At 34.5% G+C, this 22,080-nt stretch overlaps 1 protein-coding gene across 2 annotated transcripts in view; it reads left to right on the plus strand.

Moving 5' to 3' along the window:
- SESN3 (sestrin 3) overlaps positions 1–22,080 on the plus strand; it is a 68,874-nt gene that overhangs the window by 33,997 nt on the left and 12,797 nt on the right. The window contains exons 2-7 of one of the 2 annotated variants that reach the window (XM_069469046.1): positions 6,146–6,211; positions 8,825–9,022; positions 10,576–10,758; positions 15,678–15,914; positions 16,580–16,754; positions 21,960–22,078. In XM_069469046.1, coding sequence (XP_069325147.1) covers positions 6,146–6,211; positions 8,825–9,022; positions 10,576–10,758; positions 15,678–15,914; positions 16,580–16,754; positions 21,960–22,078 — 978 coding nt within the window. The remainder of the gene's footprint in view (positions 1–6,145; positions 6,212–8,824; positions 9,023–10,575; positions 10,759–15,677; positions 15,915–16,579; positions 16,755–21,959; positions 22,079–22,080) is intronic. The other variant, XM_069469047.1, reaches the window with a different exon arrangement.

A 22,080-nucleotide genomic window follows, 5' to 3' on the forward strand; every position in this document is an offset into this window, starting at 1 on the left:
GACTTAGGCAGAAGGATTGCTTAAGCCCAGGAGTTTGAGGTTGCTGTGAGCTAGGCTGATGCCATGGCACTCTAGCCCAGGCAATGGAGTGAGACTCTGTCTCCAAAAAAAAAAGATCATAACCCTTGTAAAATAATCTCTTAGAGCACATAAAACTGACACATAGTATGAGTTCCTATTTTATAACTAGTTTTTTTCTTGATTTAAATTATAGGATTTTATGATAAAAAAATTTAAGCAAATTCTCACTACTATTTAAGATATTTGAAAACAGATCACAAAGTTACTACTGTTTAAAATTTCTTAAATATGTCTATACCCCTTTCTATTTTTTAACAGTAGAGGCAACATTTTAGAGAATTTTTTTCTTCTTTTTAGTTAGTGATTTCAAAATTGTCATCAAATTTAGACTCTGCAGAATGGTATCTTCCAACTTTTCTGTTGTTATAATTTGTTGGTTTTATTGGTTTTTCCAGTTTTAACATCCAAATCAATTTTTCATTTCTGTGAAGGTACTTTAATACATGTTTATTGTGCTTTGTTTATCTCTGAATTTGTAGCCCTTTTATATCTTTGCATTATCCTAGGGGCATCATTCCAGTAGCTGAAAAACATTAAGAAGCAAAACTGTACCATAGACCCTTTGGCAATGATAGAAATATCCTAGATTTGCATTATCTGGCCTGGTACCCACTAGCCACATGTGGCTGTTAAACACGTGACATGTGGCTAGTACAACTGAGGTTCTAAAATTTTAACTTTATTTAATGTTAATCAACTGAAACCTAAATAGGCATATGTGGCTAGTGGCTGCTGTCATGGACAGTACAACTAAAGAAACTCCAGGATTTGTTTTTTGTTTTCACAGAAACTGAACAGGTTTATGATTTAAAGGCCATTGTGTAAGATTCACTAGATCTTCGAATAAATGGTCAAACTCATTTAAGAAAAATAAAAATATCTTATTTTGTATTGTGCTTGGCATTTTTTACATTTTTATGTGTTATCTTTTCAAAATTTCTTAACAAGGGAGAAAGCTATGGCCTAGAATTGACATTATTCTGAGTTGTGAGGAGAAAATATTTCTCAGCATGAGAGAAACCTTATGATGGAGAAGGGGCTGTGGAAAGGATGACTCAAAGATTTAGCTGGTAAAAGGCAATTATAGGATTTGGCAACTGTTTGAATGCAGGCTCCTAAGATAAAGAGTCAAAGATAACTGTGAATCTGAGCCAGGGTTAATAGTGTGTGTGGTGATTTTATAACCTACAGAGGAAAGTGAGGAGGAACAGCTGGTTTGGGGTAGAAGACTAATTTTAAACATGTTGATTTTAAGGTGCTAATTATTGCATCCAGATGATGTCACAAAACACCCCAAAGCCAGACTGAAGGGTGGAGAAGAGCTAGCTCTTCATTAGATATAAAAGATTCAGGAGGCAGTTGCATGGCTTGCTCATTTTCCTATCACATGCCCTTTTTCCCCCCTCACCCAATCCATTATCTTCCCACTAATACGGTGACCATAACAAATTTCATTAGAATTTTGTGTAAAGAAGATGGAAGCATGGAAGAGAACACTCACTTGAGAGAATGAATATTTATGAAAACAGAATTGCAAGGGACATCTAGGCAAAGCATAAAAGTAAATGACCACAGAAATTAGTGTATCGGGTGGTTCAGTGTTATGGAAGCTTAGCAAGGAGAGAGTCACCCATAAAGGGTAGATGTGAATTGTGCAGGGAGGTAAGAAGGCTCCCCTGTGACCTGAAGACTGTGCTCACATAAAAGCAGAAAGGTGTTTCCCAGAGGCTGGGGGTAGGGGAAATGCGGAGTTACTGTGCAGTGGGTATTAAATTTCAGTTACACAAGATGAAAAGTCCTAGAGATCTGCTGTATTGTGCCTATGGTTAACAATGCTGTGTTGTAGATTTAATTTGTTAAGAGGGTAGATCTCATGTTATGTGGATATTTTTACCACAATAAAAACAAAGGAAGGAGGAAAGGAAGGAGGGCGAGAGAGGAAGGGAAGGAAGGAGTATGCCCTTGATACTTTTCTGGAGACTATAATGTAAGCAGAAGTTGAGACAAGGATCTTTGGAACTGGTGGGTTATTTTTTTTTTTTTTTTTTCTTTTCCTTTCCTGATTTATCCCTATCTGGGTTTACTCTTGATTTAGTTGAAAGCATTTCTGCAATTACACTAAGATACTTGATTCTGAGATTAAGTATGACCATCAAACCAATAACTCTGCAGAGCAGTCATTTAACATTTCAAAAGGTATAAAAATGTGATTTTGAAAAACAAAACCAAGTGAGGAGTCCTGAGCAGTCCAGTAGAACTCTTCTGCAATGGCAAATGGAAATGTCTGCACCATCTTATACAGTAGCCATGGCCACATGTTCTTACTGAGTACCTGAAACGTGACTAGTGTGGCTGAGAAACCATGTTTTTAACTTTATTTAATTTTAATTAATTTAAATGTAGCCGTACATGTCTGATGGTTACCCCATTGGGCAACATAAGTCTAGAGATTCCAGAAAAATTAATCAGAGTATGAATTAAGTAGGAACTTGGTCCTCGAGCATTTTGGATTTGAAAGAACAGCTGAGGAAAGACATTACAATTTGGTCAGAGTTCCAGCTTATGTTTTTAAAATGAATCTTTTGGAATTAGTGCTGTCCTATTTCTTTTCTATTTGATCTTATTGACTTTAAAAACATACAGAGATATAAAGTGGACAGAAAATAATTTTCATAGTAAAATGAGCTTATAGTAGAATTTATGAACTGCTCTGATTATTTTTTAAATTATTTTTCACCTTCAAATAAATATAGAAAGCACCCAACTGAGTATTAGAGTCCTCACCAGAAAAGATGTTCTTTATACAGAAGCAGGAACTGGGCTGATCATTTCAAAAGTGATGACATTTAAACAATATAGTTGAAGAAGGATACATGATGGTAAAACTTAAAAATGATGTTAGTTTTCTCTTATGTTCAGTATGTAAACTCATCGCTTAGGTCAGATTATATCATCTGTCTCCTGGACTGTTACTGTAACTTCCCAGCTGTTTTTTTTTTCCTCTCACACCCACGGACTATATCACCCCCAGAATTGTATTATTAAAAACACAGATGTGATACATCTCTGCTTAAGAATTTTGTACTACAAATAAGCATACAGTAAAAAGTTTCAAACATGTCTTTAGATGCTGTTTTTCATTTTTGAAATTAGGAAGTTAATGGACATTTTCTCAACTGATGAAAGTAAAATTGGTAAAACATTTTCATTAGCATATTGGCAGTAAACAAGAAGTTTAAAGATATTTATAACCCAAATAACAGTAAATCCACTTCTGGGAATATGAAGATGTTCGTCGTAGCATTATTTATAACAGTGAAAACTGTACATAACTTAAATGTTCAACAATAGAGAAATGACTAAGTAAATGGTAATTGCTAAAATGTTGTCTTCCCACATCATGTTGTGTACGCACCTGCTACGGTATGGATCATATGGTATAGTTAGTTGCATGCATTTCTGCCAGTCTAATCCTTATTTGTGTCCCCACTGTGCCTAGCACATTGCAAATGCTTAATGAATGTTTGCTAAGTAAATGAACAAATCAAGGCTGACACAAGCAAAACTGAGTTTAAGTTGCTTCTCATAAGTTGGCAAAAACTAAGAGGTGTTATATTCATTTAAATACATTAGCTTCCATCTCCATTCATAATGCAAACGTGTTTCAAATTTAAACCTCTCCTGTCTCAGAAAATATTTTTGTAGATAAAATAATATCGAACATTTAAAGGTAAATTCAGTTGTGAAATATATCAAATTGTGACTTTTATAAATAAATCATATTAGTAATAGATCATTCTGTACCTACTGGTACAACTTTTTTCTTAATCCTGCTCCTTGGATTGAAAGCCTGGTACATTTTAATGTAAAAGATTTTATGTTTTTTCCTCCCCTTTGTTTTCTCTAAATTTTATGTATTTTTATTTTAAAATCTCCACTTATCTGCCCGTTATATTTTTCTCCTCAAACCTATGATTTTCCCTCATAATCAGTTTCTCTAGCTGCTTTGTTTATTTGAAATGATCAATTGTCCAGAAAATTGCTTTTCACATACTAGTTTATTCAGATATATAGAAAATGTTTGAAATTTTGTTTTCTGCAACTTACAGAAGCCAGCAAAGGGAAGAAATCAGTTATTTCCTTTTATTTTTCTGGATAAATCTTGATTATAGTTGATGTAGGCAAGAAATGCCAATATTAGAATTCTGAATTAATCCTTTTAACATGCAGTCCCCTAGTGTGCTTGACCAGTATTGAGACCTATTTGTCATCACCTTATAAACATAACCTAGATGCCTAGTTATTTCCAAAACTTTACCATTAAACTATGTTTAAGGTTATCATTATTTAACATATTTATTTCAATAGAACCCTGAAAATTGATGAAGACTGTGTGTTAAGTTCATGAGGGCAGGGACGATATCTGTTTTCTTCACCTTGTATTCTCAAAGTCTATCACAGTATCTGATTAGGCTCTCAAGAAATCATTGTTGGTTGCCTGACTGCCTCCTTCTGCCATGTTGTTTTGTAACTGTAAAGGACTTTGTAAAGTTTACAAAGTAAAAGATTTAGGGGATTTAAGTAACTACTTTATATTGTAGGCTTTTTGATAGTAAGGAAAAGGAAGACTGAGGTTACCTACTAATGGAGGGAGGAGCAGGGGAGGAGGAGAGAGGGGGGAAAGAGTTTTCCTCTTAGAAGCTGGTATCTGTTGATACCTACCTGGTGCTTCTTGGTTGTTTCCTCTTTGCCTCTACTTCTGAGTGATATTTTGTTTCTCTTCTCTCTGTTAGATTGTCTTACTTTCCTGTAAGTCTAGTACATAGTCCTGAGAGAATCTTACTGGTCCAGCTAGTTACCCTCAACTCTGTTTGGGCATAACTTGTATATCAAGGCACCCATGGGCTCCAAATTATCTTCTATTTTGACTAGTTGGAATCTTGGTCTAGTTAGCTGTGGGCAGGAGACAGAGTCATATGAAATAAATATTGCTATCGTCAAATAAGAAACCAGCTAGAATTCCTTTCTTGGCTTAGAAGTTTCCTCAGGAGGATTTGGTGGCACCTAAAGCTTAACAAACTCTTTTCCAATAGATACGTGTTCCCATGTTCCTTAATTTTCTCAGTCTGTATAACCTTTATAAACCATGACATAGTCCATAATTTTATGTTATGGCTTTGTAGGGCTTTTTTTTTTTTCAGAAATTTAGAATATTACTTTTATTATAGAAAATTATGTGGCCATTTCTCCCATCTCTTCTCCTGGCTAACAAAAAGTTCAAAGCAGGAGAGCCTCCTTCCGACTGTCCGTGCTCCTAAACATGCCCACGGAGAAGGAAGGAAGCTATTTCCTGATTGAAATTTTTGTGGCTTATATAACACTTAAATGAGGACACTGAAATATTTTTCAATTAAAAAAATTTAATGAAAAATTTCAAAACTTAACAAAATACAGCATTCAGACATACCATTTGTGATCTACCAGTTGTTAACACTAATGGAATAGCAAGTGGAGCAATTAGAATTGCTATATTCTTCATTTCTTAAACTAACCTCTACTTCTCCAATTTTTACATTTTTCTTAAAGTTGCAGAACTTGATCTAGATACATTTGTTGCTATTTTATTTAGAAAAAAGCCTACAGGCCAGGTAATTGCTTTGCAGAGCTGTCTATAATCCTCTTTGAATTTAACCTTTCCTTTAGCTTTCAAATTGAAAGGGTGGTAATATACTATTAGATACATTTTATTACAGAGGTTAATGGTTTTCAGTCATGTCAACTATAGGCTAAAGATCTATGGTGATACAGAATATGAACTCATGGAAATGACATTTTGAGGCACCTGTGGTGCCCGTAGCACTACGGTAGACGTTTGACCCATTATCTCATCCATACAATGCACTTATGCGTTTTCTTTGATCTGAGACCCAACATTTACTCTGATTTCACACGATTCTATTTATTTATTTATTCTATTTATTTTAGTACCTTAGCAATAAATATATACAAATTTAACTTTCCTTAGAAAGTCATTAATACCTACAACTTTTTCTTTTAAATTTAGGATAAAAGAATCAGAGTAGCTCAACCCTTGACAAGAGGACCAAGTGCCTTTATTCCAGAGAAGGAAGTAAGTTCATCTGTCTTAAAATATATAAAGTATGATTTTTAAAAAATTACTTAATTGTATCAAAGAATATCTCCATTTCTAATATAGAAGTAAAAATGTATTTTGCTCTTGGGTTTCTTATTCACATGTCAGAAAATCATGGAGATAATTTCTTTTCAGCTTCACTTAGAAGTTTGAGTGTATAATAATCTGTCTTCTTATTTTAAAGTTAGATAGTACTACAAGGTTAGAAAATATAAGTTTAAGCATATTTGATTTCATATATAACTTTTCTGAACAAAGTGGCTAAGAGTAATAAAATTTAATGTTAACCTGAAGATTTTAAGTTTTAAAATGGCCACTGTTTCATGGTGATTATAGGTTACATAAATGTTAAGAAAAGATATTTTGAAATGAAAAAGTAAGTGTCCCAACTAAACTGATCAGATAAAACATGATATTACATAAGTAGTAGCTACTCTTTTCATTTGGTTCTAAGTTTTTGATTGTACAGGTTGTCACAGAGTCTCCAATACAATTATATACCTTTTGTGAGGATGAGGAGTCAAGATGGTAAATGCCAAGAAAGAGAGGTTATAAAATGACACAAAGGAGATTATAATCAATACAAGGTTTGTACCTGTTTTGCGGGTGTACATCTCTTTGAAGGATCACAGCAGTGTGTAGGACCTTCTTAGATTCCTAGATGCCTCTCAGAAATATTTGGGCTAAGAAAAATTTAAGAGCCACTAATTGAGTTTTTCTCTATTTCAAGGAGTTATTAGCTCATATTATATACAGTTTTACTAGGTACTGATTCACTATTTGCTACAAAAATATCATTTGTCTTATAGTAGCAGGATTATTCCTATAGTGTTCTAAAATTAGTTAACAAGTATTTATAGATCATCTATTTTGTGCCAGGCATTGTCTTAAAAGAAGGGACTAGTAGAATTAGAATAATACGAGATCATTGCCAGAGTCAGCAGTTGTTTTTATATTCATATCACTTTTTTAGTGACCTTACCATTTAAGTGAAAATCCAAGAGGCAGTAACGTTTCAGGAGCTCAGTGGCAATAGCTGATCTGGGTGATAACCTTGCACTAGGGAATCTGCTGTGCGTATGCCTCTTTCCTTCATATGGCTTGGGGCTGCTCTTAATTGCCTAGTATTTCTAAAGACTTTCTGAAGCACAGTCATTTTCACGGTATATATTTGAAGATAATCTGGTTTTCAGGATCTGTTGCATCATATGAATCTATTAATGTATCCTAGGCATCCAGTTAGACACAAGAAACTTCTGCTGGGGAAAGCAAAACAAAAATAACAAATATTCTGTCCCTAATTGTATGTGGTTCATCTGGATCCTATTATATTTTTAACTATCATCTTCGTCCCCGTAGTTGATGACATGGGGGAAAATGGGCAAATGAAAGTATACTTGCCTCTATAATGAGTTACACCATTATAATTAACATTTCCTCACAATTTACACTTCTCAAACATATTTTCTTTGGGATTAAACTTGCCTATATCGGTAGTGCCTTTGTAAAATGTATACTTATTTTTTAGAAAAGACTATGAAGTGAACTCTGAAGAGTAAATAGAGTTTCTTAATAGCACTGTGGATCTTTGGAAAGACCATTAGTCTGGACTTTAGGAGATCTGGATTCTAGACTAGGTTCTGCTATTAATAAGGTGCATGAGCTTGAATCTAATTTTGAATCTATTTCCTTATCTCTAAAATAAAAAAAAAATGTATTCTTCTTAAGTCTAGAACTCTAATTCTAAAATACAAATAAATAATGAACCAGTCCTAGAATTATGCATTTCATGTCCATTAGTACCCACAGAGTTGGGTCCTTCTAGAAGGTGCTAATAAGCTCTTAACACCTTCAGAGCCAGTTCTTGGTGTGATGCCTAAACTATCATTGTGTATAAAAGCTATATTTAAGTAATCTATTTTTGAAAAAGCTCTTTTGATTCCCTGGGATGGAAGATGTCCATTTTAATAACTTTACTTGTTTTTAGTAATTAATATGATAGGCTCAAAATAGAAATGACAGTCTTCTACTATCCTTATTAATTTTTCAATTAACACTTTCCCACAAATTATCATATATCCCTGTGTCCCTAAAAAGACTTCAGAAAGCTTTTTTTTATGTTGAATAACAAAAGTAAACAAAAGATCAGACTGAAAATGTTTATCTAAAAATGATGTGGTCAATTATCTTCGTAGGCTGATGAGCTGAAATTGTAAATGTATGTAATCAAATGCTGCTGCTTTCGCCTCACCACAAATTGGTGTGAAAATGGTCAGGCAAGTGGGCCCTGAAAGATCTGCCTAATGTGCCTGGAAACACAGATGGAAGCTTCTTTTCTTCAATTTCATAGCTGTGTGTATAATGTTTGATAATTTAACATTTGTTGTTTAATAAATTGTGGTACCAGAGCCAAAAATGAATGGTGCCTTCTTTTTTTTATTTCTGTTCCTGGTATGAGCAACTGCATAATTTCAGTGTCTGTTAATATCAAATGAATATTCATTTGCTTCAATAGTGGCATGATTTATGTAAACTGAGGGTGTATTTATGTTTCAATAGTTATTTTGTTTTGTGTTTCTTGGCTATAAGGTTGTCCAAGCAAACACAGTGGATGAACGTACTAACTTTCTTGTGGAAGAATATTCTACATCCGGTCGTCTGGACAACATCACACAGGTCATGAGTTTGCACACTCAGTACCTGGAGTCTTTCTTGCGGAGCCAGTTTTACATGTTGCGCATGGACGGTCCCCTTCCTTTACCATATAGGCACTACATTGCAATAATGGTAGGTGCTTAACTTCCTATTTTTTCCTATTTTCAGATAACATCTTCCCCACTTATTCTCTCTCCCTTCTAAAATCAGAGCTGTGTGTGTGTGTGTGTGTGTGTGTGTGTGTGTGTGTATAGAGCTACATGTAATTTTATAGACATAAGATGTGAAGAAGCCAGTAGCCTTTTGTGTACCAAGTCCCTTGGGTACATTTGGAATGCTTTAAACCACTTAATTGCACTGAATGTTTCTCACTGAATTTTTAGTAAAAATTTTATGATTAAAGATGCTCGTAGGGTCCAAAATAATATCCTCCCAATTTTGGTTTTGCTCTTGATGTCTTGTTTTTATTATTAATAAAAACACAAGTAGTTTGTGACATTACTTTACTCATTTTATACATGAAGGATATTACTAATTTGGTGAAATAAGAGAAAAGTATCAACCATCAGTAATGGAGAATCTGGATAAGAGAAGAATTCCTAAATGAATTTTAATGCTTAAGTATAGTTCTTGTTACGAACTGGTTAACTAGTTATTATAATATTATTGGCAGGTGGTAGGGGTTAGGGAGGAGAATTATACATTGGGATGACAGGCAGCAGGATAGAGAGGGATAGAAAGAAAGTGCTACAGTTGACTGTTAATTGAGAAAAAGAAAAACAAAAACACGACGCAAGTGCTGTATATATCTAGAGAGGTTAGGGGAACAGCTGGGCTGACAGCTTAGCAGAGCCAGCCAAGAGTTAGCAGATTAGGTTTTACCACATTTGCTTTGATTATCTTTTTAATATTCTCACTGAAGTTTCACACAACAATAACAAAAAGCAGCATTCTGTGTTTTATTGAATGAGGAACTTGACTAAGACTATAATTTTAGCTTACAGTTTTGATGACAGTAAGGCTGAAAGCAGACTTTGAATGCTCACTAGCTAAGAGAGAAACAAGACGTGGAGAACAGAAACAATAAAACTATACTATTTTGCTGAGAACAGCCCTGAGGAAAAGAGAGGTCAAAAGCCTGCTTTGCATGGATTTATGAAATTGTCAGCATGGAGGCTGATTCTGACTGCATAGGAAGGAAAGGACCAGTGAGCTTCAGTGTCGGTTGAGTAGGATGATGTACACAAATATGATTGAAATCAGAGTTATCCTAAAGCACATAAGAGAAGTACCCAAATTAGCATGGATTCTGAATTGTTAGAGTATAAATTAATGAGATCTTATTATGTTTTAAATAGGATACAGTAGGTATATTTACCATAGTGAAATGGACATGTATTTCCTTAACTGGAAAGTGGGCCCTGGCTTAATCTATATACCAACATCTAGATGAGGAAGTAATTGGCTTTAGGTGACAATTATATACTTGTACAAGTATTGGCCTCATGTATTGATTCAAGAATCTATTGTAGTATTATGATAGATATTTTAGAAGGAGGATTCTATAAGAAAAGAGTTACTGGCCATAAAAATTATCAACTCCACCTGAATTATTTGTTTAGAAATAGTGGAGTGAGACTTTCCCATGATTGTTTTATCAATGAATTATTTTCTTTGTGCTTTAGGCTGCAGCTAGACATCGCTGCTCTTATTTAATAAACATGCATGTGGATGAATTTTTGAAGACTGGAGGTATTCCTGAGTGGTTGAATGGTTTGGAATATGTGCCACAAAGACTGAAAAATCTTAATGAAATAAATAAGCTGCTAGCACATCGACCCTGGCTGATCACGAAAGAGCACATTCAGGTACTGAGCATTTCTTTGAAATATAAAGGACTTTGCTTAGGACTTAATTTTAAACACTTGCATATTAAAAACTTGAAAAATAAAAACTATTATGTTATTATGTGTAGAAATGATAAATGTAGGAAGTCAGTAGTTGTAATATATGTACAAAAAAATACTTCTTCTGTTTAAGTAATCATTAATTAGCTTGTACAAGTACTTTGGTCAATGGCTATGAGAAAAGTTGGCTTCTCTTTTTAAGCAGTAGGCAGAACAAAGAAAATAGCACTAACATGATAGGATGCCTGCGTTCTAGTCTCTACTCTGTTACAAGTTTGTGCCCTTTAGCAAATTAACTTCTGTGGGCCTCAGCTCCACCTCAGCTCTGCCCTCTGTGGAATGAGTGGGCTAGATTAATGAGTTCCAAACTCCTTTCTAATTTCATAATTTTAAGATTCCCAAAAAATGATTTTGCAAATAAAAAAGTGATTTGCCAGCTGGTGTGTGAATGCCAAATGCCTTTACAAACTAGAGCTTAAATGAGAAATAGAGTTGTGATTGACTTAGAGTATTTGTATTTCAAAAGGAGCTTCCATCAAAAGCCTATAGGGTGAGATCGTTATATAATATGCTTAGCACTCTGCTTGGCACATGGTAACTATTCAATAAATAGGAGCTATCATCTAAATTATTATCAGTAGGATCCTTTGTTATTTAAAATCTCTGTTTCTGATGTACAGAAATGTCTTTGTTTTTTTGATCCTCTTATTAGACTACATTTTTGTTCGTTATTTGTCCATCTAACCAAACGTAGCTCTTGTCAATCTGTCACTCTCAGATTTGTCTTTGTCACTCTCAGATTTTGATGATCTATCTGGGGATCTGTGAAGTACAATGCTGTCCTAAAGTTTACATTCTGATTTGATTATATGTTCGTTAGGTAAAGGAATTAATCATTATTTTATGTTATGGCTTAATTACTTTGTGCCAGATACTTCAGTGGGTAAAGATGAGGACCCTAACCCTTGGATGTGCTTGGAGTCTAGGGGAGGAGAAGCAGGGGGTAATGATAATAATCACAGCACAGTAGTGTATGCATGTATGAATAAAGAGAATGGATCAGAAGGTTTGTTGAAAGAGGTGACATTTGAGCTTGGTCTTGATGAATAAGTGGGAGTTTTCAAGCAGAGGAGAGCATTTACAGAAAGAACAGGGCATGTAATGTTATATATTGGAAAAATAGCTAATAGCTTCAGGTTATTGAAGTGGAGGCATGTTTGTATAAGGTGGGGGATGGGAAATGGGAAGAAATGGAACTGGGAAGAATCATATTGAATGAGCCAATCAATACTGTATTAAAGAATTTATTGGCCGGGTGTGGTGGCTCACGCCTGTAATCCCAGCACTCTGGAAGGCTGAGGTGAGAGGATTATTTAAGGCCAGGAGTTCAAGACCAGCCTAAGCAAGAGCAATAATCCATCTCTACAAAATATAGAAAATTAGTCAGGTGGGTTGTTCATGCCTGTAGTCCCAGCTACTCTGGAGGCTGAGGTAGGAGAATTACTTGAGCCCAAGTGTTTGAGGTTGCAGTGAGCTATGATGCCACTGCACTTTAGCCCGGGCAACAGAGCGAGACTGTCTCAAAAAAAAAAAAAAAAGAATTTGTATTTTATTCTCCGAAAGTTATGGTCTCTGGAGTTATGTTGTGGTGCCTCAGGGGGTACACAAGACAGTCCTTGAAAATATTAGTAAATGCAGGGGGGAGGTGTGCACTCGTAACCTTTTAAATTTCCATATTTGTGTATTTTATATTAGTATTGTAATACATTTATATAACTATTCTATATAAAATGTATTTTATAAGTATATATTAATTTATAAATAAATATACATAATATCAGGGTTTGGTCCCCCCATTGTTACTGTTGGACGTATATATGATCAAAAGAGCTTGGAGATGAATATGCTAGAGAATCAAGAATCATTAAAGGCTTTTGTGCCGAGTTGTAATATAAACATATTTGGTGATGGAGAAGATAAATTACAGATTGTACAGACTAGAAGCAGGGAGGCCAGGCATGTACTGCACCTGAGAGATGATTTTTTCAAAAATAGTACGGGGAGACAAAGAAAAGTGAGAGTGTAGTACTTACAGTGCGTGAGAATAAGCAGGACTCGGTGACTGGCAGGATGTGAGGATGGAGAAAGGGGATGGAACAGGAGAATGACTAAAGTTTCCTTCTTCATGGTATAAGCATGCACATGCTGCCAACAGATTATGACATCCACAAAGTGATGTCCCGTTGCTGAAGGAAATACAGGTTTGTAACTCAAGATGGGGGTGGAGTGGGGGGAGAAATAAAATTGGATAGTTATTTACAGATAAGCAAAGGTCAAGTTGAAGGAATGAATGTTCTATTCAGGGAGATATTGTACAAGGAAAAAAGATAATGGATAGAATACAGTAATAGCAAAAGATGCATCTCAGAGTAGAAAATGTACTTTTCTGCCAACTCTTTGCAAAGTCAGAGGAGATTAATGTCAAGAAGGGAGGAAGCGAACAATGTAAATCCTGCAGAGATCAAATAGGATAACGAATATGTGACCTTAGTGAATGTAGCTTCAGGAGTTTATTTGAAAAAGAAACCAGATCATAATGAATAAAATAGAAGTAGATATGAATGAGAAGTGAGAAATTAGAGATGATGAGTGTTGTCTGTCCTTTCAGGTTTAATGATAACCATGCAAAGATTGGCAAAGGCATTATAAATTCTAACAAACCTTTTGGAAATCTCTCTGGCAATATTATCAAACATCATAAAAATATTAATACTCTTTGCCCTAAAAATCCTATTAGGAAGTGATTCTAAAATATGAACAAAGCTATAGCATGAAGATGCTATTTATAGTAGCAAATAAAAAAAATAGATGTATGTATGTCTAACAGTATGGGAAGGGAGAAGTAGTTATGTACATCCATTGATATACAATAAAGGCCTATGCTTAAAAATTAATATGACAGTGTAGCCTCATGAAAAATGAACCTGTCAAAATGTCAAATTTGAAAGGCAGAAAACTAGATGTATATGATTATAACTGTATAATAATGCTTATAAAAATAAAAGAAGATATGTAAAAGTTATATTAGGGTGGTAGAATTTGACTTTTTTTCCCTTTCTTTTTCCTGGGCTTTTGGTAATAAATTATATATGTGTGTGTATGTATAATAGTTAAATAATGGAAAGTAAAGCAAAAGAAAGCAGTTTTCTTTTTTGTTTTGTTTTACCCTTTAAGTAGGTCAAATGAAAGTTTTAGATTTAGAGGGAGGAGAAGGAGAGGGATGAGATCCTTGCCTACCCCAAACCCCCCTCTACACCTGAAAGAGAAAGAGAGAGAGAGAGAGAGAGAGAGAGAGAATACTGATAGGAAAGAACCCCTGATGGATTAATTGGTGGAATTCACTCTTGGAGAAAGTGGGTGGAAGAATTGCTGATTTTAATGGCTTCATTTGTGATTCTATCATTTCAGCTGGAAGATCAGATAAAATAGCATATGAAAAAGAGTTTTGACATTTTAAAAATTCTTATTTAAATGTGAGGTAGTATTCTATGGTTTTGTCATCTGCTGTAGCGTTTTTCTCCCTCAGAAGGTATAAAAAAGATATTGAAAAGTTAATTTGCTGAATTGGATTTTTATGTGATTTTTGTTAGGCAACGTTTCCCAAAAACCTTAAAGTTAATGATTTTGCTAGATAATCTTTAAAGTCTCTTCAAATGTTCTGTGATTCTCTGAAAGTATCTCATTAAAATAACATATAAATAATATATAAAAGTGCTTTGGAAGCAGAAGATCTATTATATAATAAGGGACTTAGAAGCTACAACATAATTATATTGTTAGGTTTGATAGCTTTACTAGAGTACTGTTTGACCAAAGCCATATTTTTAATATTAATATATGAAACATTTTTAGAAGAGAGTTTTAAGTTTTATTACTATAAATGTGTTACAGACCAACCAGGTTGTATTTGCCCACTGCACAGAGAAGAGCCAATACACTGAGACAGTTGAAGTTGCAGCAGAAAAAGGTGCATATTGCGTAGCGCCAAGCGAGGAGACAGGAGGAATTTCTCAAATCTGTATCCCAGAGAATTTGGGAGAAAGGGTTTTTAAAGATAGTTTGGCAGGCAAAGGGCTAAGGTAGGCAATTGGAGCTGCTAAGTGGCTGGGTTCAGGGTGGAACCATACGGGTGTAGAAATTGTCTTCATGTGTTGAGTCAGTTTCAGTCCCCACTCTTAGGAAATAAATCTCACTGCAGAATTGTATTGTAGTTAAAGGATCCATTCACTGACCACTGTTCTGATCCCAGGGAGTAATGTGGCCAAGCAGTTTTGCAAAGAAAAACTAACTGTTTGCAGGTGGATGGGAAAAACCTGAAGGACTTCCAATTTTTGAGAAATCATCCCAGCAGGCTACCTTCTGGTATGGCGGATGCCTGGTCTCCCATACTATTGTTTATTCTGTTACAAATTTGTCTCCAGCTCCCAAAAGAAAGTCTTCAGTAGTGTGTAGGGACACCCAGTCTACTGGATTGGACCCAAGTCAAACTTTCCATTTATTTGACCTGATAGGAAGCCCAAAATGTCAGATAGAAAACAGTACAGTAGGTGCAAGTGCAGCCAATACAGTGAGATAGCCCAAGTTTCAGCAGAGAGAGAGTTTAATATTGCAGCGTGCCAAGCGAGGAGATGGATCTCCCCTGCTGCAACCCTGGCTGTCTCGGTGTATTGGCTCTCCTCTGTGCAGCAGGCAATACAACTCAGTTGGGCTGTAACAAATGGGTATATGAAATTTGGTAGATTTTTGCATGCTTTTAATTAAAATTGCTTTGAAGCATTCTATGGTTTTCATATATGCTCTGATTTGCTTTCTCATTCCAGAAACTTGTCAAAACTGGAGAAAACAATTGGTCTCTGCCTGAACTGGTACATGCTGTGGTCCTACTGGCACATTATCATGCTTTGGCAAGCTTTGTTTTTGGTAGTGGTATCAATCCAGAGAGAGATCCAGAAATCTCCAATGGATTCAGGCTAATATCAGTCAACAATTTCTGCGTTTGTGATCTTGCAAATGATAATAGCATAGAGAATGCATCCCTTACAGGCGGCAACTATGGGGTTAGTTTTCCTAACTCTTTTTCTTTACTGTTTTTCCTTTAAACTTCCTAATGTTAAAAATACCTAGAGAGAATTTATTCTCTGATTAGACAGGATATTATATACTTGAAGTATTTTTGTGTAATTTTTATTACTGTAAAAATTTAACCAGTACTTAAAGTTCTGATTTGTCTTAAGGAGGCTTTTAAAGCAAATATATATCATTACAAATTATAAAGACTAAACAATGATGCAGTCTAGTAAACACAGGCTCTTAATGTCATACCCTTTGTACAGCAGGTCCCAGAACAATGTGCCTATGTCTATAAGACACTGGGACAACTAATGAAAAACATACATTACGAGAGCAGAAAGTAGAAAATTTGAGGTTGCCTCATTTTTAATAACCTATAATATAATTTAATATATACCAAATGCTAGAATTCTAGATTAAATACATATATGTACTTATAAACTTTTTATAATCATAACTGAAGCAAAAATACCATACTTCTGAAAATGTTTGACTGTGTCATATGATTCTCTCTGGAGTTAGTGAAAAGCCCACTTAGGAACTTAATAACTGTGCCCATGCCACTGTCCATAAGTGACACTGGGAGATGGAGACACTTACTGGAACAATTTTTAATATTAATAGCACCCAATATTATTTTATCTGGTTCCAGATTGTGGATTCTCTAAGTGAGCTAGAGGCCTTAATGGAAAGGATGAAAAGGCTTCAAGAAGAAAGGGATGATGATGAAGCATCTCAGGAAGAAATGACCACTCGTTTTGAGAAGGAGAAGAAAGAAAGTCTTTTTGTGGTCTCTGGAGATACTTTTCATTCATTTCCTCATTCAGGTGCTTTTGTTTACTTCTTTGCCTTATAGTTGTTCTTAGAACCCCGACAGAACAACCTTCAATATTTTCCGTATGGATATGTAAAAATGATTCTACTACCATCTTCTTTTTATTGAGTTTTCTTCCTCCACCATCCCCTAATGCTATTGCTTTCCTTCTTAGGCTGCTGCATCTTTGAATGTATTTCAGGTCCAGTTAAGAGAAACTTCCAGCTCTGTAGTCCGTATTCTATCCTGGAAAAAAATGTTATCCCAAGCAGACCAATGGCTTATAAAGTTAGATAGGAATATTTAATTCATCCTACTTTTGTGATTTTTTTAAAAATGATAAGTGAAATCTTATTTCAATAGATATAATTTTTTAAAAAATATCTTTGCCTTTTTTGTGGATAGGGTATGTATGGGAGGATTATTCTCACACTGCTGCTTTTCCAGATTAGTTCTAAAATTACATTGCACTTGCATTTGCATTTCTTTGGAGTTCTATAAAATGTATTATTTAGGTCATTTTCTTAGACTGAATTTGGAGGAATTCATTCTGTATTAAAAGCTGGGAATCTTTGCTCTAGTTTCAAAAACATAGTTTTTCTAATACTCTAAGAGACTGTGAAATAGGAAGAGAACTTTTCAATTACAACTAAAAAAGATATTGAATACCACATAGTAAATGCTATTAAAATAGCATAGACTCAATACAAAGCTTAAACCCTTCAAAAGTCATCAATCTATATAACATTTCTTTTTAAAATACAGTTCCATTGGTTTAAAAGAAACCTTCAAAATTATTTTCTTGTCAGTCTTGGCCAGGCACAGTGGCTTACACCTGTAATCCTAGCACTCTGGGAGGCCGAGATAGGAGGATCACTTCAGGAGTTTGAGACCAGCCTGAGCAAGAGTAAGACCTTGTCTCTAAAAAAAAAAAAAAAAAAAAGATTAGTCAGTCTCATAAATTCAGAGAATTGTTTTAGCTGTAACTTGTATGTTAATGTTAAATATAACATGGACCAGTAGCTCTCAGTTTTACCAGGAAGAATAAGAACCCCTTTTATCAAATGATCTTTTTTATGAAAAATTTTATCTACCAAATTGAGTGATCAATTTAACCCATTTAATTAATATTATCCATTGAAGACAACTATAACTAAAATCAAACCCTCTTATCAGCAGGAAATTCCAAATAAAGAAACTTGGTGTTTTAGTTACTCCTTTAATATTCATTCTACAAACATTGAGTACCCCACAGTCTTAGCACTGTCATAGGTACTAAGGTTTAAGGCTAAATAAAGCATGATTCTTGCCCTCAGAGCACCCTTATGCTAGTGGGAGGGAAATAATTATAATACCTAGCAGAATTTAAAAGATATATAAGCCTGTAAGAGGGCATGAACCTGATCTTTTTGGGGAGACTAGAGTAGACAGAAGCAGAGCCTAGGCAAGAACTCCTGCAGCCCTTGGCTCTAAGACAAGTCTTCACAGACTTGAGCATGGCAAAGCCAGGCGATGGCTGGGAGGTACAAGAGAATCTGGTAAACAGCATCCAGGTCCAAGCATAGGCAGAGTGATGAGGAAACAGGATGCTAGCTATAGGAGCCAAATGGTTAGAAAGGCCTCTGTAACCTTAAGGAATATGTGCCCTGCATATTTGGGACATTCTGAGCTGAGATGTCTGTAACACATCCACTCTGGAAATGTCTAGCACAGCACCTGTCAAACTTTGATGTTCTTATGAGTCACTTGGGGCATCTTGTTGAGATGCAGATGTTGAGTCAGGCAGTCTAGGGTGGGGCCTCAGAAGCTACATTTCCACTGAACCTCCAACTGATGCAGTGCTGCTAGTCTGCAAACCACACTTGGAATAGCAAGGGTGTAGCAGAGAGGTTTCTAAGCTCAAGGTAAAATTTTGGAAGTGATCAGTATATAACTGGGAGCAGAAATCAAAAGAGTTGATTATAAAAACCATCCAGAGAGAACAAGTGAGGGCAAATGTATATGAGCCTAGGGTGAACCTTCTAGGTAAACCAACATTTTAAAATGTGATTATTTTTATTAGGGCCAGTAGAATCTATTTGCTTTCAGACATTAATTTTTAAGAGCTTCATTAAGATCATTAGAGCTCAAAGGATATAAATGTTTTATTTCTTTTAGGTCTTTTGAAATATTGAAAATATATTTTGGATTCCAGTCTCTACCTTCTTGGATCCCTGAAGCAGGGACTACTGCCTTCAAAAGTAAATTTATACTAGCAAGTTTTGGATCCTAGCCAAAAATTATGTTCCAATCTTAATAGAAGAGGCCATATCATGTATAAATCATTCAAGGAAATAATTTCATTATATGTGTTTTTTACTCTTTGCCATTGTCATACTAAATTTGCTAACTATACAAAGAAAATATAGAAAAAAAACGACTCACTATAACAGCTAGTTAAGTTATTTTTATAGACTTACCATGTTTTAAACTAGAAATTGGAATTTATTTTTTCCTATAAAAAATTTCTTGGTTTGATTGACCAGTATGATAAAGCATCCCAGATTCTATGTAGGGATTCAAAGAATAGTTTTTCTTTTGAAGAAAATAAATCTTTAAAGTGTTTTTACGGGGTTCACATTCTGTAGCTTGGTAACAAGGTTAACTAGCTTTTTTTAAATTTATTTTTTGTTTGTTTATTGTTTAAGTTAGAAAGGTATGCCATTACTGCAACCAAGTGTTTTCTCTGTTATGTTAGTAGCTACTTCTTAGGGACAGGAGAATGCAGATAATGAGCAAAATGCTATTTCCTTTGAATACAGACTTTGAAATATTTGTTTAGATAGAATTAAAACTATAGTTTTAGATTTGTTAATCAGAGTACTAATTTTAACTTCTTAAGATGAATTTAGGAAAAAAATTGTGGATTGAGGGACCTTTGTACATTTCTTTTTGTGTGCAAAATTAGACCTGTCTAGAAAACAGGTCTTAATTAACTCCTAATTTTAAATTAATACATACAGTTTTTCCTAGGATCAAGTCTCCTATTTGGTTAATTACTCACTTTTTATTGTTAATTTTAAGATGTTTAAAGATCAGACAACAACTTGAAAATGTATATAAACAAACAGAAACTAACATCAAAGGCAAAGGAACCAAGTATGTAATACTCAACTCCAGCATCAATATTTTCCAAATGAAATCACCTGGTTATACAGTGTGGAGGGAAAAATCACTTCTAGAGAGAGACACTGTTCTGCAGAGTTTAGTTATCACTCATTGTTCTTGGTTTGATTTTACTTTGCAACCCACAAAACGTCTAGTTTTCATAGCAGCCTCAGTAATTGCTACTACATTTTTTTCTTCATTTCTATTGAGTATTATGTGATGGACTGAATTAAGGAAAGTATACGCTAGTTTGTAAATAATAAGAGACAGTGCATTGAAAATGCCATCTTAAAAATGTTTCTGTTCACCTGAATAGGGTGCTGCAGCACACGGGGAAAATAAAGTGGTTGTAGAACTGGACTGGAGAAAAGCCTAAAAATGTCTGTTCAGAGAACTGAAAGTCGCTTAAAAGCTTCAGATCGGTTCAAGTAATTTCATGTTTAGAAGTTTTCCACATCATTTTGTACCAATCCACATTGTATTTCTTATTGACACTTAGTACTGACAATGCTATTAGTAACTTACAGCCGATATTTCTTTTGCTATTAATGAAACAAAGAAAAAATAGATACCAAGTGTATAGCATAGTACTTGGTATATAGTAAGCCCTCAATAAATGCCAGTTTGTTCTCATTAGAGAATTAAGTTAGGTAAGAATTTTGATAAGATAGACCCAAATTGGGTAGTCTGGGCACATCTTTCCTACCATTATCAAGCGCCCCAATTGGTTCACAGCAGCAACATAAGGAAAGGTAAAAACTTGTGAGAAAAGCATATTTATTGTTAGGATTTTCATGAAATAGCAAAGATTAAAGATAACGAAGTATTACTAGTCTACAGGTGTTTCTTTTGGAAAGATTACCAAATGCTTTTTAAGCCTCTCAAGATTTTGTGCAGTTAAGAAGTATAGTTTTTATTACGCCGTAATATTGTTTTATTAACTATTTATTTTAGATTTATTTATTATTTACTAAATATCAAACTTATTTTATACTTGTTAAGAAAATATTGTTCCTTGCATGGGAAGAGCTAGTTTTTTTTTGAGAAACATATGTTCATTTTCTAGAGTAGAAGGTAGTAAATAAAGCTTGTCCATTCCCTTTAAATGATTAAAATCAGGAAAAAAATAATTATTTAATATAAAGACAGACTAACCTAAAATAAAAAATGAGAGAGAAGAGAATTATTTTTACCAAAATTAATATCCACTGGACATTTGAAAATTTTCAGTGGTGAATTTTGTATGTCCTCAAGTGTGCAGAAGTCAGCTGTCTCAAAATGTTATCATTGCCTTCCTGACTTCCAGAATGCTACTTTGGTAATATTCTAATCACAGTCTCATTAGCACATTGTTTATTCCATATGTTGTATACTTTTTTGTTTTCATGTACACAGAAAAGTGTACATATCTGAGCTGTAAATCTCAGTGAATGTTCACAAACTGAACCCTCCCGTTTAACTAGCACCTTACTTAAATTAAGATAATGATTGTGGCATCCAAATGCCTACTCTCCTCCCGGTTGAGCTTCCTTCCTGATCCTTCTCCCCATGTGCTTCTTTAAAAAGCTCAAAGTGAACTATATTGAACTGATTTTTACTGTGATTATGCCCAGATGAAACACCATGTAATTTTAACAAATTTTATCTTAAAGTTAAACTCAAAGTTGTCTTTTATCTTTATCTCTTCTCTTTCCCCACTTGCTACTTCATTCCCCAGGAGAAATAAAAAAAAAAAATTTAAGTTTTGTACTCACAGGTCTATCCTATCTTCCATTTCCAAATTAATAAAACTAGTGTATTCATTTTTTGCCTCTACTGCTTAGATATTTGAATTTAGTTAGTTTTTTACCTGGAAAACTACAGCTAAATGATAAGATTGCCAGTATTTGGTAATGAAATTGTACTCAAAACTTTAGCAATAGATATGGTAAATGAAGTTAAGCCATGGAGTCAATATCAGCACAATAGAAATCCATGGAAAAGCTAAAACGTGGAAGAAAATGGGGTTCAGTTTTGTTGTCTTAACTATGTACAATATCCTTAACACTAGGTTGTTCATTATTGTCTGTAGATTTTGAGGATGACATGATTATAACATCTGATGTCTCTCGATACATCGAAGACCCTGGTTTTGGGTATGAAGACTTTGCTAGACGAGGAGAAGAGCATTTGCCAACATTCCGAGCTCAGGT

Source organism: Eulemur rufifrons, chromosome 6 (genome assembly GCF_041146395.1).
Source record: "Eulemur rufifrons isolate Redbay chromosome 6, OSU_ERuf_1, whole genome shotgun sequence".
NCBI classification, from domain to species: domain Eukaryota; kingdom Metazoa; phylum Chordata; class Mammalia; order Primates; family Lemuridae; genus Eulemur; species Eulemur rufifrons.